Source organism: Panthera onca, chromosome B1 (genome assembly GCF_046562875.1).
Source record: "Panthera onca isolate mPanOnc1 chromosome B1, mPanOnc1 haplotype 2, whole genome shotgun sequence".
Classification (NCBI taxonomy): Eukaryota; Metazoa; Chordata; class Mammalia; order Carnivora; family Felidae; genus Panthera; species Panthera onca.
The window spans coordinates 59,313,197-59,329,464 of record NC_138342.1 but is presented as its reverse complement, the minus strand read 5'-3'; the positions used below and the strand labels follow the sequence as shown (position 1 = coordinate 59,329,464).

Below are 16,268 nucleotides of genomic sequence, written 5' to 3'. Positions count from 1 at the left end.
GGGATCAGGGTAACTCTTTGAAAAAGCACCGTAAGAGAACTTTCGTTAAAGTTCTGCAAACCATGAAGACACACAGGAGCAGCCCCGCCCTGGTACCTGCTGAAAGGGCATAATCCTGGGAGTCAGGGGAAAGGGCTGTCTTTCTTCTTACAACAAAACATAAAGTAGCTTTGTCATTTCAAGGGATCCAGTCTGCAGCTGAGCAGGCGACAGCAGCCCCTGGAGGGCATGACTGTTCCCAGTGGCCCAGGAGTGGTGCCAGGGAGAGCATGCTTGGAGAATGCTCCAAGGGGGAGGAGGAGGGAGTTTCATAAGCTCTCCCCAGAGGACTCTAGGGATAATTGCTGGGACTGAAATTTGTGGAAGCAGGTAGTCGCAAGGCTGTGCAAAACTTGTATTATTAAATATTAGAACCACAAAGGGCAATTGCGGGAGTGTGCACTTGCATACATATGTGACATGTATTCTTATACTACCCATATATTTATAATGGGTAGATCTGCAGTGTTGGAATAAAATCGTTATGATTTTTCCTTCTCTCTTGTGTACTTTCTAAGTTTTCTGCAATGATTGTGCATTACTTCAATAATAACATAAACCAATATTTTAAAAAGAAATAGAATAGTATCAGCATTTTTTCTACCCAGCTGTTCTGTACATATTTACTCTTCTAATTAGACCTAAACTTGATCCCACTTGAAAGAAAATGCTGTATTCGTTTCTAAGTGCCTCTATATAATTTAAGTCTGTATGGTTAGATAAATAATCAAAGAAGTTTACCCTACCTTTGAATAATCAGTATCGGTTTTTAAGAAATTAATTAGTAAAGGTGGAGAAATACAGGCTATTTCCCATTGGAATTTGGTGGGTTTTGTCTTAAAATATACTTTCCTATAGAACCAATATTACCCATGATGATGAAATTCACTGACCTATCCATGAAAGCATAGGATTACTTAAGTCCCAGGCAATAAACACTAGCTGTCATGGATACTTATACTGTGGGAATGACCCTATTTCCAAACACTCATTTGGGGCTTCTGTAGTCTGGCTTAGGGGATTCAGCACCAAAAGGCCAGAAGCTGGTATAGGAAGGGGACGAGGTTTACCCCTGGTTCACGCAAAATCTGGACTTCTCTTTCCTTCTAATATCCTATAGAGGGCACAGACTTTGAAGTCAAACTTACTTTGGTTCAACTAGTTAGTGTGATGGTAAGCGAGATTCTTAACCTCTCTGACCTTTATAAAAAGTAAATTTGAACACCTACATTGCAAGGTATTTGCAAGGACCAAAAATAACATATTAAAGAGCTGAGTACAGTAACTGGTGCACTTAAGGCAATAAATAATGTCAAAGATAATAAGAACGATGAACAATTATAATAATCATAGCACAACTTGCTTCCATTTCAAATTAACGGTTGCTTCCAACCATGGTTCCCGTCCTCCCTGACTCCCACAATAAATAGTACATTGTCACAGCTCTCCTCCTATTTATTCACTTATTCATTCAGCAAATAATTAATGAGCATGTTTACAATTCCCCTGAGGATTTGAGCTGTAGATCCCACAGTAATAGAGAAACCTAACGGGAGAGGCAGGAAAGCTCCCTTGTCTATACCCTCCTCTTGTCTCACAAGCTGTGGGATCCAAGTGTGTTCATGGCTTGGCCCCTCCCAAACTCTCTAGTCTCACCCCCAAAAGTTTCTCTCCCTTCCTTCACTTATGCCTGAGTCACCCGGCTTTCCTCTCTCTCCTGCTGGGTGGGCTGGTTTCCAAAGGCACTTCCCCAGAGGGACCAGTAGGGGGAAAACTGGCAAGACTGCTATGTTTCCAGAACACCAGAGAGCAACTGCTTCTTTCAACCAGGAGAAACACTCCAATCGTCCTGGAACCAGCAAGGGGAAGAAAAGGATCCCATTATGAGAAGACAAAAAGTCTGGGAATGAGATTCATAGCAGGGGTATTAGGATGTCATGATATCTCTCCTTAAAACCCCAGATATAAAGGCTGCTGCTTCTAAAATGGGGGATTCTGTGCCACTTAAAAGCTTGACTTCCTCCCCCCCAGACTGCCACATACTTGTGACCTGCTTGGAGTTGATTTACCCCTCCTGACCACTTCCTTCCTCTCCCACTCTGATCTTTCTACCTACCAACCCTACTGCTGTTATGTAAAAACAGTTCCCTTAAAAAAAATTATAATAAAAATTTTTAAAAAGCTCCCTTAATTCTTTATGTTTTTAGCTTAAAATTTTTAACTTACCTTTTTAAATCTTAAATCCTAGTTTTGATTTTCAGTACCATCAACTTGTTTTCAGTTTTTCATTTCTATGATATTAATCTTTTCTTTTCATGAAATTTACCCACCACTTCATTTAAAGCATAGTCTAGTCTTTATATACTATCTTAAATCTTTATATACTCTCTTAAATCTTCTCATTGCCACTCAGTATTTTTAACTCAATTAAATTCTTTTACTTCGAACTTCTATTTCCTTTTTATTGTCTCTGTCTTATTACATGATCTCAACTCCTACCTTCTCTTCTATCCTGCTGAATTTTTCTTTCCTCTCCAGAAACTCCTTTGCTTGGTTTTCCTTTTGTGTTTTTGCAAATTTATGCTGTGATAGCCAGCCATACAGAACCCTTGCCGCTATCCCAGGAAGTAAGAAGGTTTTTTTCCAGCTTGACCCTTGACTCCCAATGTGGATCCTCCCAGAATATTCCAGAAATCTCTACATTAACTATCTGTATGCTATTGTTTTCTCCATACAGAGAACACAGTGATTTCGCCAGGACAGGGACGATTCCTAATATTTTATACTTTTTATTATCTAGCCTTTATAGAATAACTCAATGTTTAAAAAATTATAACTAATATTATAACCCCTTGATTCTGGCACACTAAGAGCTATATGTTGGTAGTTACAGCCAGATAGCTTGGGTGAAAATTGCAGCTCAACAACTATTTATCTGTTGCATAGTCTCATACTAAGTCTTCTTGCCTTCTGAGCCTCGGTTTCCTTACAATTAAAATGGCATATAATGTTATCTCCCTCATAAATTTGTGTGTAAGAATTTGATGAGATGCCATACATAGAGTAGTGCCTATCTATACTCAGAGACTTCCTCAAGAGGAAGAAAATTTGCACGCTAGAAGTAAAAGAGACCTTGTTCTTCTACATTCTCACATCAAGCCTGAACTAAAGAAAGAATGGCTAACTAAATGTCTCAACAGTCTTTGGGTGTTGACTGGGAGGTTTTAAAGGCTAGTTTGTGATTGGCTCACCTTGGAGAACTGAAGAAAGGATTTCAAGGGTCAGCTGGCATAGGAATTGCAAGTACTGTGATAAAACAGACCAAGCAACAACCTGTGCTTGCTGCCCATGAGTATGTATTCGTTCCAGAAGCAACAAAAACTTTGCCTCACTTGGCAAGATGATATTGTTGGACCAATAGTATTTAGACCCTGCAAATGCATGTCTTCGAGTAAATAAATTAACTAGAAATACAGTAAGCTATCATTTCTAATGAAGTTGGGGGAGAAGGAACAATGAGGAGGAGGGCTTGCATGTTTTCTCCTGAGGACATGATCAGGGGCATTAGGAGGGAACCGCCCGCTGTCAAGGGTAGGAGTGCTTTCAATGCATCCTGCTGATTCAGGGATATTAGAATTTCACCCTTTGGTTTTTTCTAGAACAGTCACTTTTGGCAACTCCAAATGGGGCCTCTAACATCACATTCACCAGCAGCAGAATTCCTGCTGAGGGAGAATGCCTGGACCATGAGAATATCTTGGCTCTAAGCTCAGGAGCTGAATGGGAGCGAAGAGATGGATGATCAATGCCACTAAGAAAGATAATTCTTTGTCTTCAGCAGCAAGCAAGTAGTCTCTTTACTAAGACCTGACAATGAGTTCCGTTCGATCCGTCGACGCAGGAGTGGGGAGAATTGGAGAAAATGCCAACCACCTGTGAGATCTTAATCACCTGTGCTGTCAGTGGCAAAGAGCAAATCAGCTGCCCTAAAGTTTTCTGTGCTGTGTGTGCTACTTCGAAAGCCCAGCCCATGATACCTCTGTCACCTCAGCCTCAGTCACAACCAGAAATCTAAGCCTCCCAGATCATCTGTCATCATGCTGATGTTTCTATGCCCTTAATCTGACCCATCCCCTGCTCTTTTGGTCCTCTGTCTCCTCTGTAACATGAGGCTTTCTCAAGAAAACGTTCCCAGGGCACCTGGGTGGCTCAGTCCATTAAGCGTTCGACTTTGGCTCAGGTCATGATCTTACGGTTCATGGGTTCGAGCCCCGCATCGGCTCTGTGCTGACAGCTCAGAGCCTGGAGCCTGTTTCAGATTCTCTCTCTCTCTGCCCCTCTCTCTCCCCTCTCCCCTCTCAAAAATAAACATTAAAAAAAAAGAAAACATTCCCATATCCACAGCTTCTCTTCTGAACTTCTCTGTCTTGCTCTAAACGAAAACAGGAGGCTACCCAGAGCACATAACTTCCCCCAAGACCTTGCAAGATGAGACTGTTTTTGCTTGAAATCCACTTACCTTTGTATCTAGTTCTTTTTTACTGCTTTCAATATAACTCCTTCATTCTCATTTGAAAGCCACAGCTCCTTTGAAGTACAAGTTATCAAACTCTGACACCCCTTATCTTTACTTATTTCTGCCGCATATAGAAAGTCTTGTCATCCCCCTCATTTCTGATGACTTCAGACCCAGTTAACCGCCTCTTTTTCCACCATTATCTTGACATTTGTCATTTTCTATAGTTTCAACAGCTATATTAATGATCCACAGGTGGCTGATAGATTACAAAAATGGACCAATTGTCCATCTTTCTCTGTATTCATGTCCTTTATGATGTGACTTCCCAACCCTTCCTATCAAGAAATGAAGTCTATTTCCATACCACTTTAATCTGGGCTGCCCCCATGACCTACTTTACAGAAGCATTGGCATTGCATGCTTCCAAACCTGGGCCTCATGAGGCCTCCACACAGCCACATTCTCCCAGCTGCCATGTGAAGAAGCCTAGGTTAGCCTGCTGGAGGACAGAAGACCATGTGGCCCAGGCCAGCCAGCTCCCAGCTGACTTAGCAGCTGACCATAGAGTCTTCTGAGCAAGCCCACTGAGAATGGTTGAGGCTCGCCCCAGATCAACAGACTCATGCAGTCAACCCACAGACCCCATTGTTGACTTCATCCAGAAACCCTTTTACATTAGAATACACATTGGGAAACCCTGTTCAAACGTAAAGACGTTGTATTCTACTGGCAGCATTTCTGACCAGTAGACTTCAGTATTGGTAACAGCAGCCAAATCAGAATAGCACTTTGCAAAGTAATAACTTATGTTCATAAAATTATCTAATTTATAAATGTTTTCATATGCATTATATATGTATATGTCACACACACATACATGCATGCACCCACGCACAAATGTTCCAAATTTTGCATTTTAGGAAAAATACTTTAATGTACTTCTCTGTCAATATTTTCTGACCAATAGACTCAATCTCATTAACCGATCTGATTGGGGTAGCAACCACGATAGCCATAGTTGCAAAATATCCCAACATTCTCAATTATACTGGACCTCCAACATAACATTTAGCTGATCCATTCATTATACAATGTTTATATTTGAGCCCAGTTTACCGTTCTCCGTACCTGCTCCCCTGCTGGCAGAACAAATTAGAGAACAAACTAAACAAAGATTCTTACTTTTGCTTCTCAGTTTGGAATTGCTCCTCCCGAGCTTTGCACAAGTCGTCTTTAAGGCTGATGACTTGGTCACAGGATAAAGGTGGAGAAATGTAAGTTCTATCTACCTGCAGATCATCAAAGCATGGCTTCCTGAAGGCATAGGAGTCCTCACAGCAGTGACCCACACCAGCATTGATAGGCTCTGCTTCGTGTCTTCTGCATAAAGCTCCAAGAATTAGTTTTGCCTTTCCCAGAAGAGAATTAAAATAAAAGCCATAAGGTTGTGGTCATTTTTTGTGTTTTTTTACTCCATAGAAAATAGGGCTAATAAGTATTCTCAGATTCTGGTTTCTGCTAGTTCATCCTGGATTTCACTGTTTACGAAAAATCAGGAGGGTCAAGTGCAGCCTGGTTCCCAGACTTGTCCTCCCTCTTCTCATCCTCAAGTTGAGCTCACTTGGACTCCACTTCCAGGTTCCTCTCCAGTCCAGTTTATAGACCAGGGTTGACTTAAGGTTGGAGTTTCTTATGTTCTTTTAAATTAAAATCAAGCCTCAAGTCAACAGCACTGCTAATTTGACTCAGTTATATGACTGAAGCTCAAATCCAATTTGTTTCTGTTTTTTTGTAAGTGGACATCTGTAACTGCCACAGAACTTGGCATATGGTAGATGCTCTATGAATATTTGCCGAATGAATGAATGATGAGAGAAATCCTTGGATCCTATTTCAATTATCTCCTTCATTTTCTGGTCCTCTTCTAAAGCTGTCACCTTGCCTTGCTTCTGTGGTGTCTGATTGTTATCCTGATGCTCTCTGCAAGCCTGCCCATGTGCCTTTCCAAGTACGACTACCCCCAAATCCCTATCATTTAGGTATTTGGGGATGAAGTTATTGAGGCCAATAAGCATCAACATTTCATGTATGAGTTTATCCATTTTAAATGCAACCAAAGAGATCACCTAAAAATAAGGCTTTAGGAATCTAGAAGTCTAACTGAAAGTCCTTCCCCAAGAAAGGCAGGGACTAGATAACAAAAATTTATAATAAAATAAAAGGGAGACAAGGCTAGATAATAATGTTTTAAATCTGCAGTCAAAAAAATTATATTTTATCAGAAGAAAGGCCAATTTAGCATGAAAGAATTGTTCTATCAAGAACATAGGGCAGAGAAAGCTGTCACCACACAAGAATTTAGTAGTGTTAAAATAATACCACTCGAGAGAGACCTGGAGCCTACATCTTGGAGATGTGAGCATACAGGTCCCTAGAGGGATGTTCTCCATTGTGAGGAACACATAATTTATCATTCTTCACTATAGCCTGGAAGAAACATCCCTTAAGACTATTCTTTCCCTTCTTCTGATTCCATTTGCACTAGTCATATCCTACTTCATCATCACAAGTATTCTGATCCAGGAAAAAGTGCAGTCTAGTTGTTAGGCCCAATTATTGCTGTCATTGGAAAGACACTTCTCATTGTAAATGAACACACTGGTATTCTGTCTAATAAATTTAACACTTGTGAGTTTGATGTGAGATAATAGAAAATATAAATATTTGATCTTTGACCCTAGATCCTGCCAACTGTCTTCTGAAACCCTTGTAAATTCCTAAGTGATAAGAGCACTAGGAGCATCTTTTGTCCTAATGAGGCAACTTTGTGTGGGCTCGTGGATGGGCACTGGTCCCCAGAAAGACAAAGTAGTGATTAGAAGCTTGGAATTTTAAGTCTCCCCCATCCATTTTCCGGAGAGGAGAGAGGGCCTGAAAATGGAGTTAATAATTGATCATGTATATATAAGGAAGTTTTTATAAAATCCCAGCAGTATGGGTGTTGAAGTGCTCCCAGGTGGGTGAACCCATCCACATACTAAGAGGGTGACACACCCCAACTCCACAGGGACAGAAGCTTCTGCACTCAGGATGCTCCCAGACCCTATGTATCTCTTCCAGTCCTATGTATCTCTTCATTTGGAAGTTCACCTGTATCCTCTATCATACATTTCACTTATCTTGTAAACTTAAGTAAGTATTTCTCTGAGTTCTGTGAGCTGCTCTAACAAATTAATCAAACCTGAGGAGGGAGTCATGGGAACCTCAGATTTATAGCTCACCAGTCAGAATCACACAGAATCACACAGAATTACAATTGGACTTGTAATTGTTATCTGAAGTGGGATGGGAGCAGTCTTATAGGACTGAGCCCTTAACCTGTGGGATCTGACACTATCTCCAGACAGATGGTGTCAGAATGAGACAAATTGTAGGATAATCAGCTGGTGTCACACAGAATTGCTTGTCGTGGGGGAAAACACTTGGTGTCAGAGATGTTGTGAGTGTGATAGTTATGTAAGATTAAAGGAGAAACATGGGAAGAAGACTAGTTTGTTGCTGTTGTTGTTTTCCTATACATTCGAGTTAGTTTAAAATCAGCATTATCTTTGAAGTTGTTGGCAAAGTCATTTTTGTTGACTTGAAAATCCAAGAATTAGACCCTAGAGTATGATCCAGACAAAGACGTGTTAAATCTGATATCGCCACCATTAGGGAAGTGACAGTCTTACCCCTGCTGCTAATCAAGACAATTGGCATTAGTTGGCCTAAAAGAATTTCTCCTGAGGACAGAAGTATTATGCTCCATTGACAGTTCATGAATGTGTCCACAAATATGAGATGGATTGCTGGAGGTTGGGGATTAGGACTTTAAGAACAGGCAAACATGAAGTCACAGATGTGCTTACCGAGTCCTCCATGCAGACAAATCGCTGCTCATCTCTCAGTGGGCAACATTTGGTGGCAGCAACTGCCATGTTCTTCGTGAACGTAACCAACTCTTGAGCAGATAGTTGTGGGACTTTCTTAGTATAAAGGATTATGAGCCTGAAAGAATAATTTCCTCTTACTCCTGGCAACGACTATGTGCCTATGATGAAGAATTCTAGAGTTTTCCTTAATATTTGACAAGCTGTGGTTTAGGCTGAACAAAGCATTAAACTGGGTTTAATTCTTTTTAATCTTTATTCCAATGGCCCAATAACTTCATCAATATACCTGGAATTCTCTTCTCACCTCACACTTTGCTCTACCCTGATCCACCAAAGATACTATGACAGCTAATTTGGATGACAGCTTCTGAAATAATTGTACACACAGTCATTAAAGATTGCATTGGTTGTCTACAATGTGTAGGAACAGGGGCCTACAACAATGATCAGCAAATAGTGCCTACTCTCATGGGGCTCACACCGTACTGGGCAAGATAACAGGTACCCTTGAGGTAGTGAGGGGAGTACACAGTGCTGTAGATATACATGGAATGGCAAGCAGTCCCATCCCAGGCAGGTCAGGTAGGCCTCCTGGAGGAAATGACACGTGAGCTGAGATCTAAAAACAACAAAAATGAACCAGGTGAAAGGGAGTGCAAGTGGGAGGGGAGCCACTGAATGTGATTTTGGTTTGGTTTTGTGGGTTTTGTTTTGTTCTGTTTTGTTTTGTTTTGTTTTGTTTTGGGGGGGGGCAGGAAATTGGGAATCAGAAACAGAACAAGAAAGAAAGCTCAGTTACAGAATCAGAACTGCATTATTTTTAGGGTAATTATAGTTGCCATATAAAGAATGAATGGAGGTGAGCAAGAAGCAATGTGAAGGAAGAAGCAGTTTGAAGACTCTTCCGGAAATTCAGTTGAGAGACGCTGATACCCTGAACTAGGAAAGTGGTGGGAACAGAGGGACATGAGAAAGATTTTTTAAGGAAGAAGACTCTTACAGACCCAGATGTGAAGACAACAAAAAATCAGACTCGATCATTGCATTTTATATTGAAATGGAGTCAGGGAAAGAATTTAGTTGTAACATCCAATGAAACAAGCAACCTAATCCAGTGGTTCTCAGAGTGGGACTCCTAGACCAGCAGTATCAGCAGCCCTGGGAACTTACTAGAAATGCACATTCTCAGGCCCCATCCCAGACTTACTGAATCAGAAACTCTGGGGATGGGGCTGTATTTTAACAAGTCCTCCAGGTAATTTTGATGTATTGTAAAGTTTGAGAACCAAACATCTAATCCTTAAACCAGATATTTGCAACCAAACATAACATAGAAGTAATAAGCCAAATATTCTCTCGGAAAGAATACGTTTTTCTGGATCTATGATTCTGGACATCTATTTTAAGCTCAATATTATTGGACACTATATCAAACTGATTTTTTCCCCAACACTCTGCTTCTAAATAGACTATTACAGTAAGATCCTAAAGATTACTAAAAATTGGTTTTTGTTTTTGGATATACCAATCTTTTAAATACAGTGGGTTCCACCAGTCTCTGCACACAAGAGGTTTATGTATTCTCACTGGCAAATAGCTATGGTATCTCTACCCTAGGTGCTGAAAATACTAAATTTGCTATAGGAACTGACTTGAAACTGACAAAGGGACCCTAGGTTAGATTGTTGTAGCTTTGACTTAAAACTGCAGGCAGGGGTGCCTGGGTGGCACAGTCAGTTAAGCGTCGGACTTCAGCTCAGGTCATGATCGCACAGTTTGTGGGTTCGAGCCCAGCATTGGGCTCTGTGCTCATAGCTTGGAGCCTAGAGCCTGCTTTGGATTCTGTGTTTCCCTCTCTCTCTCTGCCCCTCCCCCGCTTGCACTCTGTCTGTCTGTCTCTCTCTCAAAAATAAACATTCAAAAAACCCTGCAGGCAAAGCCCCCCAAACTAAATGTGTGAGGGAGAGATATGAGGGAGGGGTGTGAGGGATATGAGGGAGGGGTGTGAGGGAGAGGACCCTGAAGAGACTGCAGGACGGGAGTCAAGGCCTGCTTGGTTCCCTAACCTGTGGGCGTTGACCAGAATTCTGGAAACTGGCCTGGAGAGCCAGGTAAAGGCACATAAGTCTGCGTAGATATCTGTATTATTAAGACAAAGATAGGTTAATTTTGAACTCACATTTTCCTTGGCCTCTGACATTTTAAGGTTCGATATAGACTCATAGCAGCTCTCAGCATCAGGAGTTAGCAAAAACTCACCAACAAACATATAAACCTGGACAATATCTTGGAAGCATACCTGTCATGGAAGTTAGCATCTCCTAATTTCTCACGTAAATCACAGTAATTTTTTATACGCTCATGGCTTTCACCAACCACTCTTTGGAACATCTCTTTCTGGAAAATAAAGATAATCAATGTTTATCACTGTAACAATATATCTTGAGGTAAGATTGCAAAACCGTCTTCTGTAACAGTTTAATGTAACTGTTTTCCTAAATCCAGGGCTTTATTTACTTAGTGAGTTTGCAAATCTTGAAAAACGTGTTTTGGTAAAGCAGGAATGTCCATGTACTTTGCGGAGAAAAGAAGTGGTACGAGATTGATGTTTAGTTTCTGGTGTATAAACTCATTTGTGGGTTTAAATGGCGTATTTTATAAGAATAAGGCAATCATTCATCAAGGCAAAAAGAGATTCCTAAAGGTAGTTTATAGAGCTAAGTTTGATTGGTCAGAGTGTGTTGGTTATATTTAATAAGACAGCCTTTTTACATAAACAGCACAGATAAAGAGATACAGATATAGGAATAGAAATACAGATACAGGGCACCTGGGTGGCTCAGTCGGTTAAGCATCTGACTTCGGCTCAGGTCATGATCTCACAGTTATGAGTTTGAGCCCTGCATCGGTCTCTGTGCTGACAGCTCAGAGCCTGAAGCCTGCTTCAGATTCTGTTGTCTCCCTCTCTCCCTGCCCCTCCCCTGCTCACACTCTGTCTCTCTTTCTCTCTCTCTCAAAAATAAATAAATAAGCATTAAAAATTTTTTAAGAAATAGAGATACATATTAAGAAGTCATGGTTTAATAAAAACATCTACCAGCCTTCAATATAGTACAGCACTCCACAAATACACATTGAAATGAATCAAATGGAATTCTCAGAAGTAACCGCAAGTTCAAAGAGTTCTTCAGCCATGCACATAAAATTCCAGTGGGAAAATACAAGCGACCTTCTAACCTTAACTCTTCAGTAGGAGGACTGGTTATCATCTTAACCAATCAGACCCAGTGCACCTGATCCTAATAAGCAGTGTTTGTTACAGTGAAAATGTTACCAGATTTGCAAACTATTTACCTGGACTTAACCCTTAGCCTTGTCCTTTACTGCCTGTGTGATATTGAGCAAGTCTTTTAAACCTTCTAAAACTCAATACCGTCATCCAGAATACAGTTAATAATTCTGGCATTACCTATGTTACTGGACTGGTGTCAGGATCAAATAGGACGCTGGTGGTAAAGTCGCTTTGTAAACTCTAAACACCCACGCTCCTGTTATTAACGTTCATGCTTATGCTATTATCATAGTGATTATTGTGGAGGTCTACTGGCTACAAAAGGGTGCTCACCTACCGGGGACTAAATTACCTTCATCGATCCTTCCCTCTAGAAACAGAAAGATGATAGATGTACCTGCTTGGGCCCAGACAGGACAAGGGATGCCTTCAAGCCTCCACCAGCACCCCACCCTCTGTAAACATGTAAGCCACTGCTTAGATAACAAAAGCCAGAGTCACTTGGTTCCTGGTAATCCGTGGATAAGTGATCACCTGGTCAGATTTGTAAGGTCACCTGCTTTTTTCATGTCAAATGCATAACGGAGCTACTGCCTGTAAACAACATCATCTGGCCTGAAATAAGGATGGTTTCCGGGACTGCTTGTTGGAAACTGTCAACCTTCCCATACCCTAATACACTGTGCTTTCATGCTGCTAGCTACTATGCCCAGGAGACACTCACTAAAAGAGGAGATTGCACAGAGAAGGTTTCGTGAAGCACAGAATGTACAAGACAGGGATGCATATAGAGAACTGCTACAGTATGACGATGTGGCCTTTGGTTTAGAGAAGAATCACATTCCTTGTTCAGTGCTCGCAATTCACAAGCATATGCACGATCATTTTACAAAATAGGACACTATTAACAGCGCTGGAATTATTCTCATGTTTGTAATCACTTGTGAGTAACAAGTTAAAAAATAAAAAGGAATTTACCCCATGGCTATAGCATTCCAGAGGATTTTCTAATTTACAGCATTTTCCCAATAAATTTTGATATACTGTATACACTCTTAAAATCACAGAAACTGCCAATTCTGAATGTCTTCTTGAATATTCATAAAGAAACCTATATCCATATGAAACAGATAGTAAACAGTAAAATTTAGAAGTCATGAGTTTTCTCTCAAAAGCCAATTATGATTATAAAATTTATTCAATATTGTAATTGATTTTAGGCATTTGGAAACCTTGAGAGGATGGCAGGGAGGTTTTACTGACTTCATTTTGAGAGAAGGAAACCAAGTCAGTAAAATTATGTGATTTTTCCAAAGTCACACAGGAGTGGGTGTCAGATTCAGAATCTGAAACTAAAACAATCTGATTGGCTGATGGGTTCCTGGCACAGGAACTTTTATGAGAAATTAATTTCAAGTGTTTGAATGAGAGTACATTTTTCTCAGGCATCTTTGAGGCTAGATTTTATAAGTATTAGAATTTTTTTTGAAAGAAAGTGCCAGCTAGGTATTAAATCACCATCTTCCCCTCTTGTCCAGATAAACATTCAAACCTGAGTAGTCCAAGCATAATCTACACATTCTTCTGTGTTACAAGAAAGAGAAATTTGGACTCTAGGATATTTACAAAGGAATCACAGAACCACAGGAGGCAAACTTATCTTATCCAGCCACCTCAGTTTATAGCTGGAACACTAGAGCCTGAGGAAATTAAGTGGCTTGACCTACATTCCAAAGCTTATGCATGACAAAACTAGACTTGGAACTCTGGTCTCCCAATTCATAGTTTAATGTGATTTCCACTAGGAAGGTGAGCCTATCGACTTTTCCAGTACCAAATGCAAGTTTAGGAATGAGTAGTTTCAGGCAGTGACATTTACTTTTATAAGCCGTATCAAATGTAATTTTGGAAATATAGCTAAAGTCATTCTACAAAGAACTTTGAAGAAAATTCAAATTCTTATGCTTTGTTGGAGTTTAGTTGCTTCAAATAATGCTTCACAAAGTGACTTTGGAAATACTTCAATCACACAGCAATATTGTTTTAATATTACATATTGAAATCAGTTTGTCTTGCACAAATTAGTATGCATTTCTGAACGGACACCGGAGATGTTAATAGCCCATGTCTCTAATCTTTAAATGCCCCACCATGGCTTTGGTAATAGGTATTAAATTAATTAGAATAGAAGAACTGACCAGGTATACCAATCTGAAGCCCTTAGAGATGAGTCCCTTAGAGCAAAACTTGCAAACACTTAACCCTCATTGTGTTCTTAAAAATGCCTGTATTAGTCATCAGTATTTAAAAAATCAAGCGACTTCCAGCTTCTTTCAAAATGCAGTGGACCCAACAGCCCAAAGCCTGGGTTCCCACATGCTAACAGGTGGCTGGAGCTGTGCAAATAACTGCCACCTTTTAGACTCCACAAAGCATCTCCTCTGGATCACCGTTCCCATGCAGCCACTCATTTACGTCATGGGCCAGCCTCCATCATCATTCAGGTTTACGACCTTTCCCCCCAAAATGCATAAGTATAGTATTCCATTAGTAAGATTTTACAATATACATATATATGTACATATGTACATATGTATATATGTATTACTCTGGCAGGAGATCATCTTGCTTGTCGATGAATTGCTTGCATACAAATCGGTCTTCTGTAAACCTGCTGAGTGGCCGAGATGAAAGATCAGGTTTGTCATCATTTTCTGAGTTGATAATGCATTCCCCTCGGAATGGCACGGACAGTGCACAGCAGGGAGTGATTTTGCTGGATAGGGTCGACTGTTTAGAACAGGTATCGTTCATAAGCTGGCTCTATAAAACATGAAAAGGGTAGTTATTTTTGATGACTTCATTCTGAACTTATTTATTTTTGTTGTTCTTGCTAGAAAACCAGAGAAAAACTTGGCACTCCTTTACTCTTGGCAAATTGAGAGACCGAAAAGGTCATTTATAGTGACTTGTTCTAATAAGGAGAGCTGCTCTGTTTGATCTTCCTCAAGTGTCACAGGCTCTTTCAACATCTCTTGCACTTAAAGGGAGACAGACACAATAATAGTGTCCATGGTTAGCCCCACAAAATACAAATGAAGAGAGGAGTTTTATTGTCCTGCTATTGTGGTTATTGTTTTAGGATTCCAGTTCAGAAAACATTTTGTCTCTGTCATTTACCATATATATTATCATATTACTATTATGTTTACATATTTAACATATGTACTTACAAATATTATGTGTGAATGATATTTACAAATATTAAATTTTACAAATTTACACGCAAATATTATGTGCGTGTGTGTATGAATAAGCTAATCTCTCTACACTTAAGAAACAATCTAATTCGAGAGTCAAATAATTAAACAACAATCGTAATGCAGTATAATAGAAGTTGTAAGAGAAGTGCATATGTGATGCTTTGGAAGAAAAAAGATTGGCAATCCAGACTGGATGGAGTCAGAGTGAAGATCTTAAACAATTTGAGTCTTGATGGACAAATAAACTTAGTTGGAAACCAATGAAAAGGAAGAACACTCGAAACTTATTCATCTTTATATATAAAAATCTTGGAAGTGTGAGAATATGACATATTTGGGGAAATGATATATCGGATATATCGGATTTTGAGAAAATGTAGTTGAGAAATGATGGAGAACAGTATGGAAGTTCCTCAGAAAGTTAAAAATAGAACAACCCTATGACCCAGCAGTTGCACTACTAGGTATTTGCCCAAAGGATACAAAAATACTGATTCAAAGGGATACGTTATCCCTGATGTTTATAGCAGCATTATTTACAATAGCCAAGATCTGGAAGCAGCCCAACTGTCCATCAATAGATGAATAAAGATGGCATGGTATAAGTATACAATGGAATATTATTCAGCCATAAAAAAGAATGAACTCTTGAGGAGCCTGGGTGGCTCAGTTGGTTAAGTGCCTAACTTTGGCTCAGGTCAAGATCCTGCAGTTTGTGGGTTCAAGCCCCATGTCTGACTCTCTGCTGTCAGTGCAGAGCCTGCTTCAGATCTCTCTCCCTCTCTCTCTGCCCCTCCCCCACGGCTCTCTCTCTGTGTCCAAAATAAATAATTCAAAAGAAAAAGAATGAAATCTTGCCATTTGTAAAGACATGGATGGAGCTAGAGCATATTAAGCTAAGCGAAGTAAGTCGATCCGAGAAAGACAAATGCCATATAATTTCACTCATATGTGGAATTTAAGAAACAAAACAGAAAAACATAGGGGAGAAAAAAGAGAGGGAAACGAGGAAATAAACTCTTAACTATAGAGAACAAGTTAATGGAGGGGAGGTGGGCAGGAAGGTGTGTTAAATGGGTGATGGGGATTAAGGAATGCACTGGGTGTTGTATGTAAATTCTACACCTGAAACTAATATTACACTGGATGTTAACTAACTGGAATTTAAATAAAAACTTGGAACGGAGAAAAATAAGGGAAAAAGAAAGAAAAAAGGAAATTAT

The 16,268-nt window shown here is 40.0% G+C and overlaps 1 protein-coding gene across 9 annotated transcripts in view; it reads right to left on the bottom strand.

The window, feature by feature from the left end:
- LOC132692426 (alpha-fetoprotein-like) overlaps window positions 1-16,268 on the bottom strand; it is a 53,045-nt gene that overhangs the window by 13,786 nt on the left and 22,991 nt on the right. For 3 of the 9 annotated variants that reach the window (XR_014137585.1, XR_014137587.1, XM_060654865.3), the window contains exons 8-12: window positions 14,391-14,605; window positions 12,761-12,893; window positions 10,790-10,887; window positions 8,467-8,605; window positions 5,741-5,967 (exon numbers count right to left, since the gene is read on the bottom strand). Coding sequence is in view for 2 of the 9 variants with exons in the window: in XM_060654865.3 (XP_060510848.3) it covers window positions 5,741-5,967; window positions 8,467-8,605; window positions 10,790-10,887; window positions 12,761-12,893; window positions 14,391-14,605 (812 nt within the window). In the remaining 7 variants the exon portion in view is untranslated. Of the gene's footprint in view, window positions 1-5,740; window positions 5,968-8,466; window positions 8,606-8,637; window positions 9,110-10,789; window positions 10,888-12,760; window positions 12,894-14,390; window positions 14,606-16,268 lie in introns of those variants that run through there. The other 6 variants (XR_014137588.1, XR_014137590.1, XR_014137586.1 and 3 more) reach the window with 5 other exon arrangements.